Genomic DNA, 27915 nt, shown 5'->3' with positions numbered 1-27915 from the left:
CCGGATTAATGGTAACAGGATTCGATTTTCCTGAGATTAGTGGAAGAGTAACTGTCTTTATCTTTCTTTCCCACCCACCGAGGATGAGGAAGACTCTTTTGTGATGAAGGCCATCATCCACGCCATAAACGATGATAACGTGCCCGGTCTGCAGCATCTTCTTGGCTCGTTGAACAGTTACGACGTAAACCAGCCCAACAAGGTGACTGACATATTTACATGTATGAAGTGCACATAACAAGCCATCATTTCTTCTTCTTTCTTATAACTGTTCTGTTTTTAACCAGGTTGTATTAATGTAAAAGTAAGAAATGTTTCGTGTTGCATTCTTTAATAAATCCAAAGCTCCACGTGCAATCTGAAGGATTGATACCACACTGTCACGTCAAACTATTTATGAGGGTGTTCACATGTCCAGCAGAAAGCAGAGCTGTCTCCTTCAGGAGCTGAATGGATCTTTCTGATCAGGTCTAAAATTTGATTTTGTGTAGCTTGAGATTTTACGAGTGTGCTTCAATTTATGTAAATGAGAAATATTGTTTACATGAGCCGAGGTTTGTCATCGTGTTAATGGTGTTTGTGAACGTCTTGGCTGAAAGAGACACCTCTCGAAACACTTCAACAGCACCTCAAACTGCAGCCCCCAAGATGACCATACAATTGAAACCTAAAGAAAAAATCATCACAGACATTTTAGTGTAGAAAGGAGCCAAACTCCTAACTTGCTTCCACACCAAACAGCCTGATGGTCAGGTACGTGTTAAGACTCAACAACTCACTCAACGTCACTCTGGTTCGATGGGGAAGGAGACGCTGTTCGCTGATGGAGGAAAACAAGAGGAAAGAAGGAACGAGAATACATCAGTACGGAGAGGAGGAGGAGAATAACGTTACGACTAGTGACACAACTCTTGAGAGAGACTAAAACACTGTAAAGAGGCAAAAGAAAATGTTTGAGTTACTGCTGGTAACTGTCAGATTTCTATGTTTGGCCTATTTTTAAGCTCAGGACCTGTTTCAGAAAAGGTTATCTTGCCATTTTCTTTTACCTCAATCACTATTTCTCTCTCCATTCAGACCCTCAAAGAAAAATAACAAGAAGAAAGGCTCTAAAATGTGAGAAGTCATTTCCTGAACACATTTTAAAGGAGAAAAACAGCTGCCTTCTTCCTTTTTTCTTTGTCTGGACCACAACGGCCACGTAAACCTAAATGTCACTGACTCATAAAATTACATTATTGGTCGGCCGAATGCTGCGACTTTCTTTATCCATCTCAAATTAAAAGCCCTTGTTTGAAAATAAAAGCCCTCCAGTGTTTCATACACAGTCCAGCCATCTGCTAGTTTTTTGACGTAGTCTTGTTATGTTATTACACCTCGTCAGATTGAGGTTCACAGCTGCAGCTCTTGCACACATTAAACACCATCATTGCTGAAACTGAACGTATGATATGTGTGTATGTTGCAGCACGGGACTCCTCCCCTGCTGATAGCGGCCGGCTGTGGCAACATTCAAATCATCGAGGTGCTGATGAGAAAAGGTGCCGACATCCAGGCCCATGACAAGGTAAAGACTCGTCTCTTTGGTGTCATCATTGTGCTTCTGACATCCAGCTGTGGGGTTTAATAGACGGGCATTAAAGGCGTCGCAGCTGCAGTAATGATGACTGAAAACAGTGACACACTGTCATTTGGATTATTATGGGGGCTATCTATACTATAAATAAATGCACCCATGAACTCATTACACTCAGCTGTGCTGCACAACTCACTGTAGAAAATATCATATGAATAGCATATATTGATCGATGTTTTAAATAGTCTTAAAAGGATATTTAAATCCATCAGTAAGTCATTGGACTGAGACATAAACTGCGAACGTTTTTGTAAATATTTACAAAAAACGGACTATTCCATGAATTAGATGTGCTTACTTTAATGTGATTACTGTCCCTTTTTTGTTTCATTTTATGAGCACAAGTCTTAAAATTGTTTGTGGGCAAAAATACACATTGTTTTATGCCTTTAGTAAAAATGGAATTAAATCCGCCTGTAGTTTATTATTTGACAAAATTCTGATTCTAAACTATATATTTCTAATTTTTTTTTAAAAAGCATAATAAGTTATTTCATTGTTTTATGCACATTGGTAGGAGGGCTGAGAGGATTAGGATTAAAGTTCTTATAATAATTAAAGTTCCTAAAGCCCAAGGTGACGTCTTTAAATGTCTTGTTGTCATGTTTGTCCAACCAACAATACAAATCCCAAGATTTCAGTTTACAATTATGGAAAACAGAAGAAAGAAAATATTCACATTTGAACTAGAAATTTCCACTGAAAGTTTTGTGGCTTTTCTTTATGATAATGTCATATTAATTGCAACATGGCCACCCAGCCTTAAAGAAGATACACATCGTCTTTAGAGATTTTGTGTGGGAGGTATTGGCGTGAGAACATAATTTTCAAATAGACACTGAACCAGTTCATCTCAACATACATAACTGGATGCATAGATCTGATATACTATGGGGATATTAGCACCAATTACATGGCAGATTAATCACAGTTAATTAATTTGGTCATTGGGGGACGCCAACACAGGTTTTTAGTCCCAAACCATCCCAAGAGAACATTGGTACAGGATCAGTGATTGATAACAGACAATTTCTTGAGTTTAAGATCAGTAATCTATGTACAAAAGGTAACAATATGAAAAGTATTGTCTCCCAACAGATGTCCAAGTTACAGACACAGTGCCACATGTTTAGCAAGTTTAATTATAACCAGTTACCAAGGCTGCACCTTGACTAGTGTGGCTCTAAATGCAGGATGCTAGCACATCTCAAAATAGTCCCAGCTTCCCTGTCAGAAATGTGCTGTGCAGTGATTTAAAAGGATGTTCGTATACCATCTGCAGACAATGTCTGAGAGCTAAATCTTCTCGTAAAGGTCAGGGATGAATCCTGGAATGTTTTTCTTTTTGGAACCCTCAGAGTGGAGCCAACGCTATCTACTATGCAGCGAGACATGGCCATGTCGAGACCCTGAAATTCCTCCATGAAAAGAAGTGTCCTCTGGATGTCCAAGATAAGGTGAATCACGTCTTTTCCCAGCTTGACACGTCTGCTGCTCAAACACATTCTCACTACTACTACACCAGTTATCTATCGGCAATTACTCACTACCTCCTACCCACCAAAGCCCCTGAGAAGCATTACTTTGAAATGCCCCAAAACACACACACGCACACACACACACACACACACACACACACACACACACACACACACACACACACACACACACACACACACACACGGATTACACATTCACACTCTAGATTTTACACACCTGGGAGGAAACCAGTTACTCTGGCATTTTATCATCTTATTTGCTGTTGCTATAGAAACAGGTCTTGCAGAGAGAGAGAGGTGTGTGTGTGTGTGTGTGTGTGTGCGTGTGTGTGTGTGTGTGATTGTTTGCTTTTGATGCTGGTGTGGCCTCGATCATAGAGCCCGCTTGGGCACACTGAAAGCCTTTTCCGATCTCTTCAATCATTTTATCTGCTGGTGGTGTCTCCGTCTTTGAACAGAGCAGAGTCCTTCACCACCAGACCGCAGCTCATCTGCACTCCTGGCACTTTCCTAATTATTATCTCGTTGCAGTCCAAGGATCATTAAAATTTAATCTTGCTTCATTACACTTTAACCCTCAAATCACGACCTGAGGTGTCGGTGTGTAACCAGATAATTGTCTTATGAGAAAGGGAAAACAGGACGGCCTTTCAAACCCGTTCAATAAGGTGAATCTGCTGTTTCTTTATAAACCCCGTAACTGCATTTATTTTAAAGCTTTTTTCCACCATAAATCCATTTTATATCATTTTTAAATGGTCCTCTTAAGATATTTTTTTAAATATAGTCTTCGGTATTGTTTCACAGCGGCAGCCTTTCTGCTAACGAGCTGCTTCTCTGACATAAAGTTGAAAGATCGATTTCTAACGAGTCCCAAATCAGAAGAGTAAAATCTAAATATCTTGTTTGAGACTCAGAGTAAATGGCATGACTAACAGGCCTTTAAAAGCCATTTCAGTTGCCGTACCTCAAAGTACTGCAGTGTTAAGGAACATTATATCTTAGGGGTGTCTTTGCTTTGAAATATTTTTTCACAAGAAAAACAAATTGTTTGTTGATGCTATTATTTTTATTTAAAGTTGCAGTATACATAAACACATTCTTCTGTAAATTTGAACTGCTGATTTATTCATGTTGTTTTAACTCTTTGCGTCCTCTAGTCTGGGGAGACAGCTCTTCATGTGGCGGCTCGCTACGGCAACGTGGATGTGGTGAGCTACCTGTGCAGCATCCAGGCCAACCCGGACCTGGCAGACAGGGTGAGGTCGTGCTCCTGCAGCGGAACCGCAGTGACGCCGTGGTCATTAGAACGACGCAGGTTTTAATCTCATGCACTCCACGTTTCCATCTCCAGGAGCAGGAGACCCCGCTGCACTGCGCCGCCTGGCACGGCTACTCTGCAGTCGCCCGAGCACTCTGTCAGGCAGGCTGCCACGTGGACGCAAAGAACCGTGACGGGGAGAGTCCTGTGCTGACGGCCTCCGCTCGGGGCTTCGTGGACATCGTGGAGTGCCTGGTGGCGCACAGCGCCGATGTAGAAGCTACTGACAAGGTGATCACTTTTTTATTATTATTTATTTATTTTGACAGAACTGTCGTCGGATCCGAACATTTCAGTTCTACATGTTTTGATATAATGATTCATATTATGTTGTTGATTTCAATTTTTTTTTTTTTTTTTTTCGTTAAAAAGAAAGAGCTGCGTTTTCCAGATCTTACTGCCGTCAGGTCGCCTGACAGTTGTTTGTTCCAAATGCACCTCTAAAATTAGTAAATATATGTATGGCTTGATACATTTCGAAATGGGACACTGGTTGAGTAAACAATGCACAGGAAAAACAACAAAGGAGAACAAACTCGTCTGGCAGGTTTCCCGCAGGTTTCCTGTAGAACAATGTTGATAAACTGACATTACGCCCTCGGCGACCCACTTAGCTGAAGGTTAAAAGAAAAAAGAAGCAAAGCTGATGCTCTGACAAAAGGCATAAGTAAATATGTCGAAAAAAGACAGCTAAGGGCAGCGTGCGCCTCTGTAGGTCACAGTCTGATAGAACACCTGCATCTCTGCAGCCCCTGCTCACTGAAGTGTTGAATCTGCTGTCAGAGATGCACGCTGCCCGTTAAGAGACGGAGGACATAACCCCGCTCGGTGTTTGTGTGTCTCCAGGACGGACACACAGCTCTGCACCTGGCCGTACGGAGGTGTCAGGTTGAAGTTGTCCGCTGCCTCCTCAGACACCACTGCCACTTAGACCAGCAGGATCGCCATGGCAACACGCCGCTCCACATCGCCTGCAAGGATGGTAATCTGCCCATCGTCATGGCGATCTGCGGTGCCAAGGCCAGCCTGGACCTGCCCAACAAGGTGAGTACAACCACTCCTCTGCTCTTTTAAAACTGCAGAAAAATATACTTCCAAAACACTGGACTGATAACAATTTGAGTTGGTTGAAAGGGCAACTCGCCAAAATCTGAAAAAAGAAAAAACACCTGTCTTTCCAGGAGCAATACTCTGAGACCGGGAGAGATGTGTGTTGTGTTTTGTGTCTCTCCGTCTCTTTTGTTTGGAATCACTTTGTAGTTGTTGTTTTTTTATGTCTTGCAAATTAACTCTTTGACTTTCCAACTAGAAATATTAAGTTACTCCATACAGAAGCTCTGGTAGGCTCATTCAGTAGTTTTTTTAGATACCGCTCTCTTCTTCTAAGATTTCTGTCTCCAATCCGAAGAGGTGGGGGTGAACAAGAACTAATGCACACGGCCCACATTCAGAAACTGTGCCATTTGGACAAGCTATTTACACTTGCCCGAGAAAAATGTCCCCATGGGGGCAATAAAGTATATTGTATCGTATCGTATTGTATTTGAACTGCAATGTCACACACTCGGCCAATCAGAAGAGAGGATTGATATTAATGCACCTTAAAGACACAGACACAAAACAGCCTTTTCTTGGTAGAACGCCTGAGAAGCTAAAGCAGATGATGAGTGTAAAAAATTGGATCTTTAATTTTACTGTTGAGTAAACTGGCCAATCCAGCACCAAAATCTTCATGTAGGTCAAAAAAACAAAAGCAAAATATTTCGTTTTTATGACACTTCATATTCATAGGCATCTAAAGAGAACGTTAAACCTCGAAGATAAAACTACCCGCTATGATTATGTGTCATTACTAATAACCAGATGCTAATTTTGGAGAATATTGGCACATTGCTTTATCCTTGAAATACAATGTTGCTGCACATAGTTGAGACCAGTTTTGACATTCATCTTACTCAATCTCCAAACACAGCTAATGTTTGCTGCTGCCAGCTCAGCACTGATAGCATTATGTGATCTGTTACACCACCTCGATGAGTCAACTCAAACATGTTTGTATTTTCTAAGAGCAGCCAGATCAAACTACGCCACACGCTCACAGTATTTGGGTTCGGCTCATTTGCCATCTTTATGTTTCAACTTGACCTTTTGAACAAAACAAAATTCATGAAAATTGTGTTTTTTCCAGTTTGGTGTGAAACAACTTTAGCGGCCTGCACAGAGCACAAACATGCACGGCCTTTGGGATGAACTGGAATACTAACTGTAAGCCCGACCTTCAGTGTTGGACCTCACCGACGCTCTGAACGAGAGCAGATATCTGCAGCCAGGTTCCAAAGTCTTGTGAAAAGGCTTCCTTAAAGAGAGGAGGCAGATTAAGGCCCGGCCTCTCATGACTTCAGGACCCTGTTGTGTCCACATACTTTTGATTATGTCAGGCAGCCATTCCAGTTAAATGAGGCCTAATCACCGGCCGAACACAGGGATAAATCAACACAGAAAGCCGATGTATTACAGGGATTAAAGGGGGATTTACAGCAAGTGTAAATTGATGCTGTTTGAAGGTTTTAGCAATGTGATCCATTATTATTGAGACTCGGCTCAGAAATCTGGCATTCAGCATATTGTTTGTAAAAGCTGAACTGGTCCTTTAAGGGAACTCTCACATACCTGGGTTATATTTGACTGAAGATCCCATTGTTCTTTGCCTCTTTGGCCAGGCTCGTCTTCCCACACACATTTCTGCCTTTGCTGATTTCACTTTCTATTCTGAAACCATCCATTTTTAATATATACTGAGACAGACCTGCTCACTCTCTCAGCATTCTTGCACTCAAAAACACTTTTTTCCAGCATAGTTCAGGGAAGTGATGTGCATCAGGAGCAGACAGCACCACCGTAGATGTTGTGATTTATGCATTATTTTCTGTTTGTGCTTGTTTCCTCTAAGCTTATCGAAAGCAGCATATCACACACTGCTGACTCTGCGCCTGGGTTTGTCTTCACTGTCAAGCTGTAGACACAAGGGAGACACATAAGAGGGGTGGAATTGAAAATGTCTGCTGCTCTGTTTACAACATAATAGAATAGGATTAGTTTTTTCAAGCTGTGAAAAGAGGAATTGATTGAAATGCTGCTTTCAAGAAGGTTTATTTAGTTGTGAGTATTGATATTTTCCAAAGCTTTTATTTAATTCTGTGGCAAAAAAGTAATTTTTGTGTGTTTAAAAAGAGGACCAAAACTGTGTTATAGGATTGTGTTTGTAAGTTGGATTTGCAATTAATAGTGGGAAAAAATTATTTATTCAGTTATTGTGGTAACAATCCTTTTCAGACGGCATTTAATTTGTTTTCTAAACACTTGTTTTATTTTTCTTCATCTCAGCATTTCCTGTCTCCCTGCAATCTCCAGACATTCAGACTTTTGTTCAACTTTGACTGAGTAGATGTGCACACTCAGCCACTTGAAACTTTTCCAGCTTGCTTTAGCACCATTATCACGCTGTCAGAATAAAGTCTATCGCCGTCGCTCTTGTAAAATCTTTTGAGTTTGTGTTTGCTCTCAATATGTATTTACTGCCTGCATCAGAGCCTTAACATCACATCCTGTTTCTGGACCGTGTTGTTGAACAAAAATGAAACATGTCTGTACCCTTAAGTACAAGTTATACTGCTTTGTGGATGTGTACAGCTGGAAGAGTTTGCGTGACTTAAATGTCATCATGTCCGTGAAGATCTGTATCAATCCAAGCTGACAAACATGTGGACGCATTTGTATGCAGACAGCCATTGTAAAGAAACACAACTGTGTGTGTATCCACGGTCCATTTCTTGGGTGAGTTTGTGCTCGTATCCATGGACACCGGCAGATGTTAAAATTTCACGGTGTAACTGAGGCCGTTGTGTTGATTTTTGATGATATGCTGCTCTTAAGGTAGATTAGACCCTCTTCTCCCAGACACACGTCATCATGTGGGATTCTTGTTCTGTGATGTTCCACTTGATATAAAAAATGATAAGATATTTTACAGAGTAGTCTTCTCGCCATTTCCACACTTTTTAGTCCCCTGGTGTTGACTGCAAAACTCTTTTTATCTTTGTCTCTGTACCCAGTATGGCAGAACGCCCCTCCACCTGGCTGCTAACAACGGGAGCCTTGAGGTTGTCCGTCATCTCTGCCTGGCCGGAGCAAATATCGACGTCATCACCAATGTAAGTCCTCACGGTTTCGCCCTTCAATGTAGAGTAGCTTAACCCATTATGTAATGCTTTGTGACAAGAATTTATCTCCGGCGCTGCAGAAAATTGCACTTCGGCATTTCTTTTTTACCCTTTCAGTAAAATACAGCACAGCCTCTTGGCATTTTGATTAATTATACTGTCTAGTCTGGTTTGTATATGAACAGTGCCTCCATGACAGATTGTAAAGTATGTATACGTATTAAAAAAGGATGTAGTCAACGTCTGCATAGCTCGTATAGGATACAAATTGAAAACATCTCTGTCAGTTTTTTTCAAATATTATTTGCATGGTGAGTTGTTAATTTTCTGCTTGAGCTGCAGAGCAGAGAAGCTGGTGACTGCTTTTAAACTCAAACAGGATTTAATCTGTAGAAATGCATTATTTTCACTGCCCTCCTGTCACTGAGCTGCACCTCCTGCCAGTTTAAAGCTTAAAATCTTTAATATGTTTCCTTCTTTATGTTATTGAAATTCATTTAACCTCTTAACCCCAACACTCACATTAAAGGTTCAATATGTACGATTTTTATTTTTTAATTCAAATTAAATAGCAGTGTTGACGTTATATAAAAAAAATAAAACGTCTACTAATGGTTAGCATGCTTGTGCCCAGCTGGTCCTGGTACACCTCTGTATAACATGACTGACAGTGTTATTTTTGTTTAGTTAGCTGTTTGGTGTGTATGATATATATGCCTAGCTCAATTAGCTCATCATCGAGCTATCTAATTTAATTGTGATTTTCAAATTGATACACTGATTCCTGATTCAATACCTATTGTATTTTTCACACTGAAGTGGCGTAATAAAAGCTAGCAGCTAACAGTTATCCCAGGAGCTCGCTGGTGAGCCTGGTACTGTAGGTGTATGAACAAAATGAATCAGAGAGCTGTTATTTTGATTAAATGGTGGCAAAAAGTTGCTGGTTTCCTTCTCACAGTGAATGAATCCTCGTTGTTGTTTTTTTTAACCGTGCCGCTGACCGGTAACAATTTCATTTTCTGCTGCTAAAAACCAGAAGCAGCATCTACATCAACACTTCTGGCCCGACATTCCCCAGTAAACACTTCGATTTCACGACTTCATAGAGATATTTCTGCGCAGTGTTTACAGACAGTAAAAGTGTGGAGGACTCCGACAGGATCAAATAAACAGCAGGCTCACTACGAGGAGTCAGAGAGCTGATTCAGTCCCTTTTCTGGGTGCGAGTATGTTTGACCTCAGAGTTCATGTCCAAGGATACATTTGTCATCGCATTGTGCTCTCCGCCTGCTGCGGTGGAGAATCGAAGGGTGCTCAAAGCTTCTGCTCTGGCAGCGGACATTTCACCGTCTCTGTTTCTACAGCTGCCGGCTGCAAATAATGATTTTATTTTCTCTCCAGAGAGAGGAATTTTATCTTTAAGCAAGTGTCATGCCTGGATTTTATGCACTTTCTTGACAAAAGGAGTGCTTGATTAAAAAGTTGTATGTATTAAGTTTGAACCCATCAGCCACATAAAGTCTTGTATGAAATCCTAATGGACTTCAAAGGGTAACTTTTCATCTTTAAAATGATTTGTCGTCTGTGGCTTCTAATGACATTTAATTAATAGAAGTTCTTAATAGATTTGAGGGACTTGGCAAACAGTAAAAAATGAACCCGTGTCTCTTAATTCCTGTCGTACCCTCAGGTCTTCATTTGCCTTTAAGGTGCAGTGTACATCCAGTTGAAGAGTTGAAGCCTGGTTTAGTTTCTTCTACAGTACCAGGGTCGCTGTCTCGTCACATCAGCCTCTCCACTGTTGAAGGCCTCAATCCTTTTCCGACCAGCATTCACAACTGGAAAGCCGTCACGTTGCTGGTGTACAGACACTTCTGTTGTAGGCGGCATTAATAGGACCTCCAGATATTGCATTGTTGCGAAAACCCGCCCTGGGCTTTCCCGAGGCTTCCTTTGATGTCACGCTGTACACTGTACATACAAAAATATTTCCTTTTTTGGGGATCTTGTATGCGATAGTGAACCAGTTCTGCTTCACTTCAACCCATGTGGAACTTAAATGTTTCTTTTAAAAAGAGTTAAGCCTCAAAACCCAAACACTGAATTCGATCCTTTGTGAATTAACATGCAAAATTTTGAGCACTTTACTTCCTGTTCTCATCCTTTCAGTAATGGTTTTCAATGAATTCAGACAGAAAGGATGTAACCAACACGTAAAATATGAAACCTTTTCTTAAGAGACTCCACCGCCAGATGTTCCAGGTTGAGCTTTTTCTCTCTCTGAATTCTCCTGCTGTTAATATTGTATGACAGCTGATGTGCTATGCATGTTTAATATAGAAAGCACATATTGAGATGTATAATTCATCGTCCAGTGGCCTGTGTCAGAGGTTTGTTGTGAAGCAGCTGAGGGAGAAACCAGTTCAGGAGGAGTCCACATGATGCTTTATTTCTGTGATTTCTTCTATTTTCTAATTGGATTGTGAAAGAATACATTTTTGACTTTGTAGTTTCAGAGACTTTACAAGGTATTCAAAGCCTTTTGAAACATCTGTTTCAGCAGATATTTAATCTGGAATGTAAATAGCACGGCTGATCTAACATTCCTCTCCAGTTTTGTGGCAAACACAACACCAGCCGGTGATCTGTCGTTGCCAAGCATCAGTAGTGATAATCGTGACACCTTGCCATCTGCACGAGCTCAGTCACGTGTCTTTGCTCACATATGACAGTGGTCAATTTGTGGTTTAAAGCTGCACTTCATTTACATTCCCGTTCTTGACATTTCACTAATCCAAACAGCGTAAAGGTCGGAGCGCTCATAACCTGGTAATATTATGCGACCTTATCAGAAAAGCACAAAGAGAAAGAAACTGGAAAATTAAGCGGAGAATAAAGCTCGAAAATGTGTTCACAAAGCCTCTGAATTCTTTATTGATTTTTCTCGATAAAACCGTCAGTAATCAGCACATTTTCATGACAAACCCAGTTGAACATTCTTCACCATAATGTAGAGGGCGGAGGCGCTCTGTGGGTGTTTAAGGCTGTCGATGCCGTTTACCGCTGCGGAGCGGCAGCCAGACTCGGGCAGTGACAGATGGCTCAGTTAGTGAAAGAGACGTGAAATTTGTCGCGAATGTGGTGTTTCTGTGTCAGTGTGTTGACGGGAAAACGGAGAGTTAGAAACGAGAGAGCAGTTCCAGAGCAGCTGGACGGACAGAGATACTGTCAGTGAGTGTTTGTGTGCCGTTCAGTCTCTGCAGCTGGAGCTCTACTGGAACTACTGCAGAGCTTAAATGGGTAATGACCAGAGATGATGGTCAAAATCATGGCGTAAATTAATTCATTATAAATGAAATAAAGAACAAATGGTCTGCATGTCAGATCAATGAGGATGAAATAATATACGATCAGATGGGAGTATGAAGCTCACCATATGAGGGTGCGATGTCATTTTATTAAGGACTAACTAAAAAGCAATTTCCGTATCGAAATGTCAGCAAAAAGGTGTTTTATAAATACTGGAGCACACATTTAAGCAGCCAGAGGAAATGTGTAAAGGATTATGTGTTCGCTAAAGGTTTGTCTTTCTTTGTTCTTTTTCTCTTTCAGGATGGAAAGACAGCAGAGGATTTGGCTTCGACTGATCAACATGAACAAATAATAACACTGTTGGGCAAGCTTAAAAAGGTAAACAAGGGAGACGCAATGCACGCTGCACATGTGTTAAATTCATTTAGATATCACATTACTATTCAAATGCAATAAAGAGAAAATACATGTCTGCATAAAGAGATAAGATAATTCTTTATTGATCCCTGTGGGGGAAATTAAAAGGTTACATCAGCTCAGTCTGATTTTACATACAGTGTATAAATAGAATAAGATGATTAACAATACAGAATCAAATGATACAAAATAAAGTATCATTAGTATCAGAAAGTGTATGTGCAGTGTATGTATGTATGTATGTATGTGCAGTGTAAGAATAAAGTGCACGAGTCTGAGGTTTCACAGTCACAACACTTGATCTATTTCAGAGCCGAGGTGTGGAGACAGACGTTTCAGGGAGACAGGAAGGTGTTACATTTGAGCAAATTTAGACTTTGTGGCAGCACTTTGCAAAACACGTACAGGTGTAATGAATTATAATACAGTGCTGTACAGAACTGTATGAACACACGGAGCTCCTTTATTTAACAGGGTTTATATAAGTCCCTCAGAAACTACCGTCAAATGCAAATTTGAGGTGTACTTTAATTGTATTTCCATTTTATGTAACTTTATGCTTCTACTCTACTAAATCTCAGCGGTAAATACTGGACTTTTCCGTCCACTACATTTGTCTGACAGCTTAAGTTAGAAGTTTCTTTTAAGGGTCCAGTTTTCATACCCCTTCTGCCCAGTGAACTCCATGTTTCTCTGAATCTGGTGACTCTGATGACCTAAAGTATTAGATGTTTCTTTAGGAGCTGAGAAAATAGTTACTTCCTACATACGCACTTCCAACTTATAAACAATTTCAATGCCACGTGGATTTGCTGGGAAATGACGTGTTTTTCTGTGTTTGTTGACTCTGCAGGTATACATGGTTCCTACAGAACAGAAATTATACAAACATAATGATTTTATGGAATATGATGCATTACTGTCAAATAAACTAACCAGCAGTGCACAAAGTAATTAAAAAAGCACAAACTCGGATAACTACAGCAGGCAAATGCACATTAATGTAACAGTAATATTAATCCAAAACACTATATATAATACAACACTGACAGGGATCATTTACTGCAACATGTGTACTTTTATTCGTGATACTTTAAGTACATTTTGCCAATAATACTTACAGACTTTTACTTAAGGAAGGTTTTTGAGGTTAGTTCATTTACTCTTGTAAAAGACCCGACTACTGTGTTGAAGTATGTTTCAGAGCCTGACATTTCTTTCTGGAAATATGAATGCAAAATTATCCTTTTTATCCAGAATGACTGATACTGACTGTGTTGAGTGTGGAGCTCTAAGACACTTTATCATGACGGGACACATGCCGCTGTGGTCAAAGCTTTAAACCCTCCAGTTCCATGACATTCAGCTTTTCCCTCCAGAGGTGACTGTCGAGTGTTTCCAGTGTTTCCAGTCTGACTCGAGTCACATCCTCCAGAACAGACATCATATCTAAAGCTAAATGTTGCCAACTTCTCTTCTAATCCATTTCTCCACAAAAGTCAGTCATCCTCTGCATGTGCTGGGCTAATTTAAGACACTTTGGCACATTTTAAAGAAACTTCTCAAGAACCAGGAGGGGGGAAAAAGACACAGAGCTGTTCATCTAACTTTAAACGTGAAGACGTCTACTTCCATGTATTTTATTACAAAATGAGTTGTATTTTGTGAATCACACTTATTGAAATTAAAAACTTTATTTATTGAATGTGTTAGCATAACCCAAGTGGGAGTATGGAGTGCTTTCACGTCCCACACATCCACTCACGGTCTTTGAGGCCATTTCTAATCTATGACTCATGTATTGAATATTTAAAGAAAATGTCTTACAAATGTTATCTGTTGAACTGGCAGAGTTACAGAGGAGGCAGCTGTCGATGGAAATGTTTTTTGTTTATAATTCTGGCGCGCGTGCCGTGTTTATCTTTACTCAGATGAAATTTGTTAGCTTGATGGGTGGATCCATTAAAATAACATCAAGAGGATGGACCTCAAACAGATAGTAGTTTTCAAAAGTGATAATTATAATTCATTGTACCAAGATGAAGTGATGACAGTTTACACGCAGCATACATTGCGGTTGCCCTTTTCAGCCTCGTGACAACTATAACAAACACCATCCAGACCCAAATGTTCCCCTAATGTGTCGTTTGAAGTGTCACAGTTAGTTCTGGGTTTGAAGTTTCTCCCCAAAAAACCGATACACTATGTGGAAGAAAATGTGATGAATTGAAGACTGTCATTTGATTTTTGTGTCCCCTTGAAGCGTCCTTTAGAGGATTGTGACCTGAACTGTCAGTGATTTTTTTAATAAATCCTCTTCTTCCTCTGTGGTTTCTTGTTTTGTTTTTTTGGGTCAGGACAATCACAAACTGAGCTACATCCAGCAGCTGCGGCCCACTCAGATCGTCCAGCCCAGGATCAAACTAAAGCTGTTCGGACACTCGGGAGCCGGGAAGAGCTCCCTGCTGGAGTCTCTGAAATGTGGCATCCTGCGCAGCTTCTTCAGGAGGAGGAGGACACGCTTGACCAACACCACCCGCCACCCCAACTCCCCCATCAACTCCAAACCTGCTGGTAGGTGACCAGACGGCCAAGAACCTCCATAATTTATTCTCTTATTCATTACAATTAGAAAAAGGTGGCAGACATGATAGTGACACACCTCCACCCTTTTCATAGACTCAACAGGGAGAAGCTCCTGTGAATGGGCTGAAAGCAAAACATTGACTGTACCCACCTTAACTACAATTGTTCTACAAACAAAAACATAACTCTTAATATAATTTCAGTAATCTCTATGTGTTTGCCCTCGGCATATCTCCACCACCGTTCCTCCCACCTGCTTCAAACTCGGTAGGCGTGTTGCTGGGGAACCGAGGTTGTGCCTTTTTCGCGATTAGGACACATTCATTATTAATATATTTTCATAAAAAGGTGACAGCAAAACCCATGAAAAAAGCAAACCTGATAGCCCGCTTTGATGGGCCGAATGAAAAAAAAACTACTGTCATGATGAGGTCAAGCGAAGAGCTGCTTTATTGTGCATGTTATATTTTACTGCTGTAGATGTTAAAGGTTGTGCTAATTTAATACAGACATGCTCGGGTAGTTTAATCTACAGCAAAAGTACATAAGATCATCAAATATTTATATCAGTGCTGTCTGTGAGAACCATGTACATGAGTAAATGTAATTTGATACGTCCTTTGGATATGTTAAATGTAAAATGATATTTTCCCATTCAGTAACATATAACTTACAGGACCTGTAGTTAAGAAGCTAATGTTAGCATTATTGTTGGCTAAAAGTGCACAGGTTCACCCAATTATATTCTAGCTGCCCAGGGTCCTCTGCTGGCCTCAGATGCATTGGCATTGCGTTGGTGGTGAAGCCGCTCCATCTCCTCTATTAGATTTATAAAATAACATCAAATGAAAATGTGTGGTGACGTAGTGAAGCGTGTATTCATCTAAAACCGCAGGAAAGCTCCACAGCAACACCACAACAGGCTATTTTCACTTTGTACTGGACTAGTTCTTAGATACATTTTAAAAATCCTTTAACTCATTCATACTAAAAAGACTCCGCGCGATGAAAATCTCTAACACAAACATAGCTCTGCTATTCATTGTGGTACCGGTATTGACCGCATTACTCCAGCGACCCTGACTACAACCTCAAAGTAGAAAGAGTCTTTCTTGTTTCAGAACAGCCTTTGGTTGGAGGTCAGTCCTGCACACAGCGACAGGTCTGCGGTGGTGAGACTCCCTGATGTGGTCGCTGTGCTGTAAACAAGACAAACCAGCACACACTCTCCCTCTTTGCATTCAGTCTTTCTCTGTATGTGCACACCTCATCTACCCTCCCTCATACACACATACTGCCGTGTCTCCTTTAACCGCCCTATTTCACGGCGCTCAGAGCCATTACCTCCCAGACAGGCGTGATGCTCGCTCAGATAATGGTCAGTTACGTGAGCTGTATAGAGTTACTGATCCCATCCACTATACTATCTGGAAATCTGTAGCCTCTGTCAGAGCTGAAGGAGGCTTGAAAGAGCCTTTTCTTGTTCTTTCAAATCCAGCTGAAGTCAGAAATGGTCTTTATTGACTGTGTGTTATGTCTGCAATGAAACGTGACATGAGTCCACAGCGAAACACAAATAAACGGGGCTGATGAGGACAAAGTGCCGTCACCATATCCATCTGTCTGCACCCAGGCAAACTGACTAGATGCAGCGGTGACACCTGTTGAAGAGTAACGTGTGACACATTAAATGCATAGTGACCTTCATCTGGTGTCGATAATCATGACTATAAAGTACCGTTGGTAACTCAAATTAACACCCAATAGTATTTGTTCTGTACGTTGACTTCTGGGATGTCAGCAGCTTGTTCATGCTTCATTTATTTCTTTTATTCATTTGTATTTTATTAAAATGTCACAGAGTGACATTGAATGTTGCGTTCCTTAGTTTCTATTTTTCGACTCTTGCTATATAAATGAACCTTCCTTAAGCCTGTCATGAAGGGAAAAAATGTTGACACAGACATATGAGCAGCTTTGCATCCCTGAAGTCCGACCGTCCTGCACAGCAGCTGTTATTATTAAAAAAGCTGCCTGACCTGAAACCAGAAAACCCACATGACCAATAAGTCTGCACTGTAACGCTTTTCTCACTTTTTCCAAAGAAGTCTCGAAATGACAAGCGAAAGGCCTGCTGCGTGGTCTTCAATGATTTCTGATTTATTTTACATACATCACAAGACGGCTCCTTAAACAGAAATTGTACAGTTAATGTTGCTAGATTCATCTGGGCCAAACATTTTTGGGTGCTCAGTTCTGCAGTCTGGTTTTGTTGCTGGTTATCACTATTACAATAACGGTTGAATATCTTGTGTCGCACCCCTAAAGTAAACAGTGACGTACCTTTGTTGTTGCTTTGCACTCACACTAAACATTTTTGATACAACTCGACTGCAGCATGTGGTCTCATTTAATTCTTTACAGCCCTGATTGTGTCAAAATGAAGCAATATGGACCACAATAAGAAAACAAACTGCAGCCAGAAAGACATTTATGACTGTGATTCAAAACCACCAAAACAAACTGTAGGTGTGGTCCTGCAGAGTATCAGACTAATCCAAATGGTATGTGGACGTATTGACAGTTAAACGGCTCCCCCAAGTGTTAGTAGTGTGCAGTTATTTGGTGAAAATTTACTCTGTGGATGCAGATAGTTTTTCTCAGAAACGGCCGAACTGGACGAGTTATCATAAACATTTGCGTTCCGTTTGTAATAAGTCGAAACACCAAACAAGAGTATCGAGGTAATAAAACACAATATCTGGTCCCTGAAACATCAGATGTAACAACCCAATAATAATTATAACTTTGAACATTTATGCATACTCTAGATTTTCATTCAAAATCAGAAAACATTGATTGAATCTAGTTTGAGGTGTGTGATGTATCAGACTCCCGGCCTCTGATGCCGGCTGTCTTCTTTAACAACAGGCCAATATCGTCATGATATAAAGTCAGGTGACCTCAATCTAAACCTGGTGTTGATTGAATTAACAGTTTCCTTTCCCTCCTCCCGTCCGTCTGAAGTGTCAGTGAGCATCTCCAACCTGTACCCGGGCTGTGAGAACGTGAGTGTGCGCAGCCGCAGCATGATGTTTGAGCCCAGCCTGACCAAAGGCGTCCTGGAGGTCTTCTCCCCCGTCCACAGCGCTCTGTCCACGGCTGACGAACAGGCCACGAAGGCCATCGACCTCCAGCACGCCAACATCCACGGTGAGAGACGAAGGCCTCTAGATGCAAGAAAACACAAATAGCCTGTGAGATAAATAGCGAGGTGTGCTCAGATGAACCTGCCCACAACGTGACATTTTTCCCCTCTCTGTAGGCGTGGGGGATTTCAGCGTGTGGGAGTTTTCAGGGAACCCCGTCTACCACTGCTCCTACGACTACTTTGCGGCCAATGACGTCACGGCGATCCACCTGGTCCTGTTCAGCCTGGAGGAGCCGTACGAGACCCAGCTGAGCCACATCACCTACTGGCTGAATCTGCTGAAAGCCCTCACTCTGCCACAGGACAACATCGGTGAGGAGAGACCACGGACTGTATATAAAAGTGGACGTAGCGTCTGAGTCTGAATAATGAGTGCCGATGGGGAAGAGCCTTAAACTGTAATACCACCGAGTGCCACTAGAGGTCGGCTCCAAAAAGCCTCCAGCTCCATAGACTCCCATTCAACTCGTCTCATAAAATTCTCAGTCAATAAGATATCTCCACGAGTTATCTCGGTGTTGTTAGCTAAAGTCACTCCTTACTATTTTTTTGGTTTTCCATCTGAAAATGATCCCGTCAAAAAAAGCATCAAAAAGCTGTGTTTTTGGGGGCGTGTCTGTTTGATTGACAGGCCTGTGGTTCAGTCAGATTCTGGCTATCGGTGGGCGGGACGTGATATCATCTGGTCTCCAGTCAGATCGACCGCTCATTCCTCCCCAGACCGTCAAATATGGTCACTTCCTGCTCCAAACCGCTCCGAACCGGCAAGATGGAACCGGACAAATTCAGAACTGAGGCTTCATAACGGCAGTTCAAAAACCAACGGGTGACATCACTGCTGGTTGCCGCTTGGAAGAGACCAGCCTCAGACATACTTTTACTGCGACAGCATGAATCAATCAATATCTAAATTAAATTATAATTTTTTTTTTATCCTAAAATAGAATTATTTCCAAGGAGATACCGGCATATCCAACTGCTTCCAAAGCAGGTACATTGGAAAGTATCACTTCATTCCTGAGATCCTGCACACTGCTCTCTATTCATCACTTTCATCAAAATTATTTGTATCTTTACACTTATGATCTTAAGTAGATTATGCTCCGCCCCTTTCTGTGTGCATAAACATGGGACAATTATTCTTCTGTGTCTCAATAATTAACGTTTGTACAATCTGCCACATTATATTCATCACATAAGGCAAAAAAAAGAAAGAAGTGTGACACCACAGCACGTACCTGCATCTACAAGACCTTTTATAAAAGCTGCTTATCTAATGAACGATTATCCTAAAATACACACAAGATGTTTGAGGTTATTTGTAGATATACATACACACGAAAAAAAGAGATCTCATTGACAGAGAGCAGTTCAAATGTAAACTGTACGTCATTAAGCTTAACAAAGTTTGTGTTTTTTGTTTTGTGAGAAACTGACGTTTGAATAGTTTGGAGGTTTTCACTGACGTTGACGCTTCAGACTTAACAAGTCTGTACAGATCATGTCCTTTGTGATGCCTCATTTTTATAACATCTAGTCAGAAACCCATGAGTTTTACCAAACATCTAGAAAGTCATTCAAAAGTTATTGAACTTGTTTTCTCCCCTGGAGCAACACCGTTTAGTTTTGACGTCCGCTGAATCTGCCAGTCGTCACATTGCCGTGTGTTTTAAATCCAGTCCGTGAATGTTTGCAGTTTCGCGTAAAAGATGTGCGTTTTCTCGTCCTCGTCCAGCTTTCGGAGGACGGATCCAGCAGCCTCTCATGGTCGTCCTGGTGGCGACGCACGGCGACCTCGCTGACGTCCCCAGAGCTTTCTCTGGAGAGTTCTGCTACGACAAGGAGATGTCGCTGCTCAAAGAAGTCAGGAACAGGTGGGAACTCGAACCGCAGTGTACGAGGTGGATATGAAGATTAGATTTTGGTTCTTGTATGACTACTTTCCACTTTGAATCCAGTTCCCAGTCGACCAGATTTATTAAGATTCAAACCAGTTCCTCTTTTATTTTCTTGTTATTTTTTTTTATTGTCAAAGAGGAGTGTTGAAAACTTGCAGCTTTCTTTATTTGGTGTAGATGAGGTCAGCTTTATGGAATTAGTGTTAATTATGTGACGGCTCCACTGAGACTTTATTCTGTTGGTTAATGAGCTCTCACTCACTCTGACTGAACTCTGCCAAAGGTTGCTCGAGTGAAAAGACACATCCCTCTGCAGCATCACTGTACAACCAGCAGTTCACTGTTATTCCAGCTGACTGCGGTCAGTCCCGGTTCAACGTTTCATGTGTCAAATCACTACTTTGATCGAACCATCATTTCAGTGGGTCACAACAACCAACATCAGTCAGTAATCAACATTTGATATCTTCTGCTGCTCATCTCGCATGATGAATGAGTTGAATTAATGTTAGGTACCAATAACAACTGATGTGTTTCTAGCTTCTTGCCAAACAGCTGCTGATTGCAGAATCACACAGGATCTCTGACTTGTTAGTATTTATAGCTTTAGGTAAATGTTGCACATGCTAAAATCCATTTGCAAGAATTTTGATTTGATGAGTGGATCTGACTCTGGATTCTGTTTCCATAAAGTACTATCAAACCCCGGCTCGAATGGAGATTATTGTGTTGTTGTTTTTTTGGATCATTTCATTTACCAGCTTGAACCTGTCAGAGTTAATCGTGTAATATATCAGGTAAAGTTCCCTGGATTTCTGCAACAGAGGCGGAGAATGCAAAATATACACAGAAAATGGAAAATACACCCGGTTGAAATTAACCCCAAATATCCTTTAATGTTGTTATTGGTCGTTACATCAGCTCGACAGTTGAAATGTCTGCATAAGACTGGTCAGGTGTATCACCTTATTATTCTGTACCTGCTCCTGGGTAACCGTTTACCTTTCAGTGAACATGTAAACACATATCTCAACGCTCCTTTAAAGACATTTTAACCTGGTGGTGTATTGGTTTTGTTTCTTTTTTTTCAGGTTTGGGAACGACCTGCAGATCAGTGACAAACTGTTTGTGATGGACGCTGGAGCGTCAAACTCCAAAGACATGAAGCTGCTGAGGATTCACCTGCAGGAGCTTCGCACCAGCATCATCTCTGTGAGCTGCTGTTTGTCTACCTCACTCTTTCACATCCTGTTTTATTTCTGTATTAAACCACTGGCTTTCACTTCATCTTCCTGAAGGAGCATGTGCACACGTAATACTAATTCTGTTTGCTCGGTTCAAAGTAACACAATTTCTTTAATATTCGTGATCACAGCATTTAGAGTCTAATTAAATTTGCAGTGGCCCATTACCTTTACAATATTTTTGAACAAATAGGATAAAACCTGTCTCTGTAATTTAGTTTTGTTTCGGGCGGCTGTGGTAGGCAGATTGCCCACTAATCGAAAGGTTGGCGGTTCGATCCCCGGCTCCTCCTGCCCACATGCCGAAGTGTCCTTGGGCAAGACGGTGTACCCGGAGTTGCTCTCGATGGCTTGCCGATAGTGTGTGAATGTGTGTGTGGATGGGTGAAACGGTTTAGACTGCCGAATTGATAAAGCGCCATATAAGTGCAGACCATTTACCATTCTTCCTTTGTCTGTTAGGTTCATACAGTCATACTGTGACTCATTCATTATTCGCCTCCTTCCTGTCCATCGTTGCAGAGGTGTAGTCCCATGACGCTGCTGTCGGAGCGTTTGTTGGCCACTCTGCCGGCCTGGAGGAAGCTGAGCGGACCCAACCAGCTCACATCGTGGCAGCAGTTCGTCAGCGACGTCCAGGAGCACATCAACCCGCTGGTCAGCCAGGATCACCTGCGCACTCTGGCCCTGCAGCTGCACAGCATGGGGGAGGTGAGTGGGAGCAGCCGGACCGTCAGCGCTGCAGACGACCACCAGAGATCACTGTTGATTCAGGAAAATACAAAAGCAAAACTTTGTTTTCGTCTGTAAACAATTACTCAGCAGGAACATCTTGTAATTATCTGCTTGTTTGCTAGAATGAGTCAGCTCAGGAAGCCCAATAAGGAACCAAATGTTTCTTTATGTATTTGCAGTTTTGTCTCAAATGAGGCATCCTGCCTTCTCTGTTCTTACATTTATTGCTGCTGATCTTATTTATTTACTATTTATTTCATATTTGCATTTAAAAATCTGTTCACATTTGTTCTTTTTGCATACATTTTTCCCTCCATGTTTCTTTCCCCTCTCACACCACCTTTCCTCTTTCCTGCCTCCTTCCACAGATCAACATCATGCAGAGTGAGACGGTGCAGGATGTTGTTCTGCTGGAGCCTCGCTGGCTCTGCAGCAACGTCCTCGGCAAGCTGCTTTCTGTGGAGACGCCCAAGGCCATCCACCACTACAGGGGGCGCTACAGGCTGGAGGAGGTGCAGGCTCTGGCTCCTGAAAGTGACGTGGACGAGCTGCTGCAGATCCTGGACGCCATGGACGTCTGCGCCCGTGACGCCACCAACCCGTCCATGGTGGATGTTCCTGCCCTCATCAAGACGAACGGCCTCCACCGCTCCTGGACCGAAGAGGAGGAGGAAGAGTTGCTGATCTACGGAGGGGTCCGCATCGTCCCTGCAGAGCACCTCACTCCCTTCCCCTGTGGTCTGTTTCACAAGCTGCAGGTCAACCTGTGTCGCTGGAGCCACCAGCAGAAGCCTGAGGAGGAGGGCGGAGAGGATATCGGTGGAGACATCCACCTGTGGACCAACGGAGTCAAAGTGAGCCAGGTGGGCGTGGAGGCCATGATCCTGCTGGTCAACCACGGCCAGGGCGTGGAGATCCAGGTGCGCGGACACGACCCAGAGCGGGCCAAGTGCTACACCCTGTTGGACACCATCTGCAGTATAACAGAGAACCTGCTGGCCTCCACCCTCCCCGGGCAGCTCACAGCCAAATACTACCTGAGTCCTCAGCAGCTGCGGGAACACCACGCCCCCATCATGGTCTACCAACCCAAAGACTTTTTCCGGGCTCAAGTCCAGCGGGAAAACTCGCTCACTAACACGATGGGCGGCTACCGGGAGAGCTTCAGCAGCATCCTGTCCTTCGGCTGCGCTGAAGTTTACCAGCAGGGGATTCTGGGAAAAGACATCCACATATCAGACGTCCCCCTTCTGGCCCGCAGGAAGCTCTGCCGCATGCTGGACCCTCCGGACGCTCTGGGGAAGGACTGGTGCCTGCTGGCCATGAACCTGGGCCTCACAGAATTGGTGGCCAAACACAGCAACGGGACTCCAAATGGCACGCCTGAGCTGGACTCGGACCTGGACTCCCGGCAGGCGGTGCTGCAGCCCAGCCCGACAGCGGCACTGCTGCAGGAGTGGAGCGGGCGAGCGGACAGCACCGTCGGCGTGCTGATGGCCAAGTTGAGGGAGCTCGGCCGCAGAGACGCAGCAGACTTCCTGCTCAAAGCTTCTCCTGTATTCAGGGTCAACATGGAGGCGGTGGTGGGGGCCGCCAACGGCTACCCCCCCACCTGCAACGGAGGCACATCGTACAACTCCATCAGCTCCGTCGTCTCCCGCTGAGGCTTTGTCTGCGTCCGAGGGGACGTTTTCCCCCAAAACTGGACCGACGGACTGGAGTGCGAATCAACATGAAGTACAATCGTTACCAGAGCCCAGCTGCTCGCTCTTTAATCACTCCTTTATGTTGCCGTGCGAAGCAGAAGTTGTGTTCGTGCTCTCCACACCTGTACAGCCCACCTTTCCTTCCACCCTGAATGTTGTGAGAGAACTGAAACGTCCTGAGCTCCAAAGAGGAATCCTGTGCTTTTATTGTGTTCTTAACCTCGTCGCGCTGCTTCTAAATATCCCTCCGACTCTTCTGCGGTTTCACTCCTCTCACGGCTCTGAAAGTTAGAACCAGCTCGACTTTATCGTCCCCGCTACGAGGAACGGTCGTGGTTAAAAAGATGGCGGCCTCGGCTTTGGACCTCTTTCAGATCCGTCCTCAAGTAGAAACGTGAGGTAGGAGGCTGCCACCGTTCCTCCCTCCATCCATCCATCAGGTCTATTTAATATCTCCTTCCCCCTCGCTTCTGGTTCACCGACGTGACATTTGGCCGCTCAGCTTAGTGTTTGATAAATTAACGACATATTTTCAGAGTGCCTTTGTGGCCTTCTACCTCCCTAAAGAGCACAAATAGTCTTGTAATTCTAAAAAGAAAACGGTAGTTCTTTCCAAACATCTGAAGAACTGCGCCTTGTTGACACAAAAACTAAAATGGATTTCAAACAAGTCTATTGAGGCAGCCGGGAAAAAAGGCCATTTTAAAGTTTACACAGCAGAAGGCAGAAAGAACAACGCTCTGCTCGAAAAAAAAAAAAAAAAAAAAAGAAAAAAGCACATTAGAGTGTGGAGTCGACGCGGCGCTCTGCAGGAGCTGCAGGTCGAAGGGAAACACTTCCATCCACGTTTCATTGGTGTGTTCGTGGGTTTTTACAGCCGGTCATCAAGTAGGATTCCTTCATTCATCCGTCCATCACCAGAGCAACGGACATATTTTCTTAGTTCATTTTCCGTAAATCATTTTTTTTTTTTTATAATTATTTCACAGGTCCCAGATTTTCCTTTGAAGTTGACCGCGAACAAACTTTGTAACTAATCCAGTCCAGCTTCAGTCTCGAGTGGAGTCGTAACGTTTTAGGATTAAATCAGACTCTTCTCGGTCTTGCTGGTTTTTCGACTCGTTACAGTCTGGCATCGTTCCTGCAGTCGCAGATGCTAAATTGTAATTCACAAGTGCAGGTAACAGTGGAATCACTGCGCAGTGGAACACGTCAGCACCATCATGTGGACGGGCACAGCAAAGCGCAAATGTCTGGAAAGACGTCAGTGGAACCTTCATGCTTACAATATTGTGCAAGAACATTTCATTGGAAATATATTTTTGGTGTCTTTGTGATTGTGTCGCTATAAACAGCTGGAAGAGTTTGATGAATATTGACTGGCCACTTGTTTTGACTTCGATCTTAAAGCTGCTCAGACTTCGACGTTCGCATTTATTTACATGTATTACATTCGTGGTGTTTGAGTTGCGTTTGCTGAGCTCAGCTGTTCTCCAGCTGTCTTTATCTGCCTCGGACACGTTACATATTTGCGTGGTCAGCTGATCTGCTGCACGCTGACTCTAAATCTCTCTGGCTTTTTCTAGGAGCTCATTCAAATCAAATAATTACAAATGTTGCGGTTGAAAACTGTCCAAATGTTTCTACATAAATATTACGAGGAAACTGGGGGACCTGTAAACTAAAACGTTTCTTAAAATACTCTCATAATTTTCCACTCGCACGAAAGGAACTGTAGCCATTTTTACAGTAGAAGAGGTTGTTTTTTTTTTCTAAAGAACCGTGTCTTATCGAATGCTGTTGACCGCTGCAGCACCAAAACGTGCTCACCGTCGTGGGTCATTACTGCAGAGCTGATGGTAGAACAGAGACGGGGCGGAGCGGAGAACCCAAACAGGATAATTACTTTAAAATGAAAGTGCCGCCAAATCGAACATTTGAAAAGACGGTTGATGTTTTGTAATTGGGTTTGATCTTTCTAACCTTTTCTACTCGGCTGAAATGGAACAGCCGCTTACAGTAAACCCGCCTGACGCTGCGCCTCTTTAACGCCTCCTCAACAGGCTGTCTGCATCAGAGACGTGCAGGGACGTCAACAGTCCAGTTACCGTCCGCAGTGTCAGATTTTCTTTGCACAGTGGCATCGACGCCGCCCCCTCCCCCCACCCGACCCCCCCACCCCCACCACCCCGTCAAGCTAAATTTGAGCTCCTCTCGGTATCGCTGTCGGTGTTGGCCGGCCACGCGCGGCTTCACATCCTCTTTCAGTTTATCTTTTTAGAACACGAGGCCGCTGCCGGCCCAGTCAGCAACAGCAGGGAAGAGACGGCATCAAGTTAGTATTGTTAGCTGAAGAAAAGGCCAAAGGCTGCTGATGACAGAAATGTCCTAGAAAAGGGTTTTGTGTAATCTAGTATTCGATCACGTTTGAGACCTCACTTGGAAACAGAAAACGTTGACGTCGGGAAGAGTCTTTTTCATTCTTCAAAAAATGACAAATGTTTTGGATGTGAAGGGCCTTTTTCAGATGAGCTCTGTGCAGTATTTCCTGTCTGCTTCACTTCCTCCAGTGTTACCATCTGTTCAAAGTTAAAGACTTTTTCGACTACTGTACTTCTCGCACTGTTTTTGTCTCAGCCTGAACTTGCCAATCAACACAGCCGACTTGTAGCTGTGCTGTAAATAATCGAGGCCCGTTTCAACCACTTCATCCTCACTGTTCGGTTACTTTTCTGCTCACTTTAAGCTTTTTTTTCTTTTCTTTTTTTGCCCAAACGTGTTGAGGCAAAATGAATGTACTCTACATCTTTCCTAAGAATATGGTGACAAGTACAAAAAACAAACAAAAAAATCAAAGAGTCTAACGTGTGTACAAAAACATAATGAAATGAAACGTCCCAAACTGTTCAGAAACATGTTTTGTTGAAGCTTTTGTTGAAGTTGTGTATCATCCTTGCAGCCCGGTATCACATCAAAACGTGAAATAGACACGCCGGTCCACTTCAGCAAAATGTGAAGTAGCCTCGCTTTGGCCCATCCAGGAGTGACAGTTTCACATTTTCCTGTGTTAGAGGAAAATGAAACCTACTGCACGCACACAACCAATGTGATTTACAGGAAAATGAAACTTTTAGGAAACAAATCACCACATGGTTGTGGTTGGTGACAAAAAACATGGTTAGAGTTCGGAAAAACAACATGTTTGGGGTTACAACAAAACCAACATGGTTGGGGACAGGAAAAAAAACAACAACAACACAAGAACAGCGTTGTCGCCTCCTGGATCCGAACCTCCGCCTCCCGTAGAAAACGTGAAACTGTCACACCTGCAGAGGCCAAAGCGTGGTTATCTCACGTTTTGCCGTAGCGGATCGGTGTGTCTATTTCACGCTTTGCCGTGATACTGGGTTGCATCATTGCCAATGTTGTGTGCCTGAAACACACTCGTTCATTCCTCTATTATTGCCTTGTACAGTATACAAGCTGAGAAACAATATGTCGGAAAGGGAAGTGAATATTATGTCCGTTTCTCATTATTTTGTGAAAGCTGAGAATCACTATGATATCAAGTTTGTCTCCATTTCTCCCGGACGGTTCAGACTGCGAGTCCGAGCGACACAAATGGATTTAAAGGAGAGGTGAAGATGTTTCTGTTGGATGAGGAGAGACAAACTCAATTTGACTTTTGAATGAATTTCGCCCTCGGAGACTTCGGTCTGATCGCCGCATTGCACAAGTCTTTTTGTTGCTATTTATGTTACAGTCTTTTAGCATGTCTTGGAATGCCATGTTCTTAGTACTTCTGACACTTTATAGTGGAATACATTTTATAATAAATTCTTTACTTAATATCATTGTCTCGTGTAATTCAAGACATACAGCTGGATCTTTTTAAGGATCCAAAGGTTGTGACGGGAGATCATTTTTAGTGATTTGAAAGTTTTTTCAAAACTCTTTGGCTGACCTGGTCACAACCAGGAGATCTGAGAAAATAGGGACTGTTGTTTGCAAAGTCAACATTTCCTCCTTTTATGGGCTTTCAGTCCAAAAATGTGTATTTTCACATGCTGATTTACAACCTGAAACAGGGAGAAGGACCTGTCCTTTCCAGCACAATCAAACGTCTC

At 42.7% G+C, this 27915-nt stretch overlaps 1 protein-coding gene across 5 annotated transcripts in view; it reads left to right on the top strand.

Annotated features, from left to right (window-relative positions):
- dapk1 (death-associated protein kinase 1) overlaps window positions 1-27637 on the top strand; it is a 78297-nt gene extending 50660 nt beyond the window's left edge. For all 5 annotated transcript variants that reach the window (XM_069705984.1, XM_069705981.1, XM_069705986.1 and 2 more), the window contains 15 exons: window positions 83-202; window positions 1469-1567; window positions 2995-3093; window positions 4296-4394; window positions 4490-4687; window positions 5303-5500; window positions 8569-8667; window positions 12292-12369; window positions 14766-14982; window positions 18022-18207; window positions 18320-18517; window positions 19941-20079; window positions 21195-21315; window positions 21870-22058; window positions 22451-27637. In XM_069705984.1, the coding sequence (XP_069562085.1) occupies window positions 83-202; window positions 1469-1567; window positions 2995-3093; window positions 4296-4394; window positions 4490-4687; window positions 5303-5500; window positions 8569-8667; window positions 12292-12369; window positions 14766-14982; window positions 18022-18207; window positions 18320-18517; window positions 19941-20079; window positions 21195-21315; window positions 21870-22058; window positions 22451-23746 (3336 nt within the window). In that variant the 3' untranslated portion in view covers window positions 23747-27637. The remainder of the gene's footprint in view (window positions 1-82; window positions 203-1468; window positions 1568-2994; window positions 3094-4295; window positions 4395-4489; window positions 4688-5302; window positions 5501-8568; window positions 8668-12291; window positions 12370-14765; window positions 14983-18021; window positions 18208-18319; window positions 18518-19940; window positions 20080-21194; window positions 21316-21869; window positions 22059-22450) is intronic.
- The last annotated feature ends 278 nt before the right edge of the window (window positions 27638-27915 follow it).

This window comes from Brachyistius frenatus, unplaced genomic scaffold (assembly GCF_029030835.1).
Source record: "Brachyistius frenatus isolate BFR_SWC_R1_liver_20210118 unplaced genomic scaffold, ASM2903083v1 Contig_60, whole genome shotgun sequence".
In the NCBI taxonomy this organism is placed as follows: Eukaryota; Metazoa; Chordata; class Actinopteri; family Embiotocidae; genus Brachyistius; species Brachyistius frenatus.
This window is presented reverse-complemented; position numbering and strand designations above follow the sequence as displayed.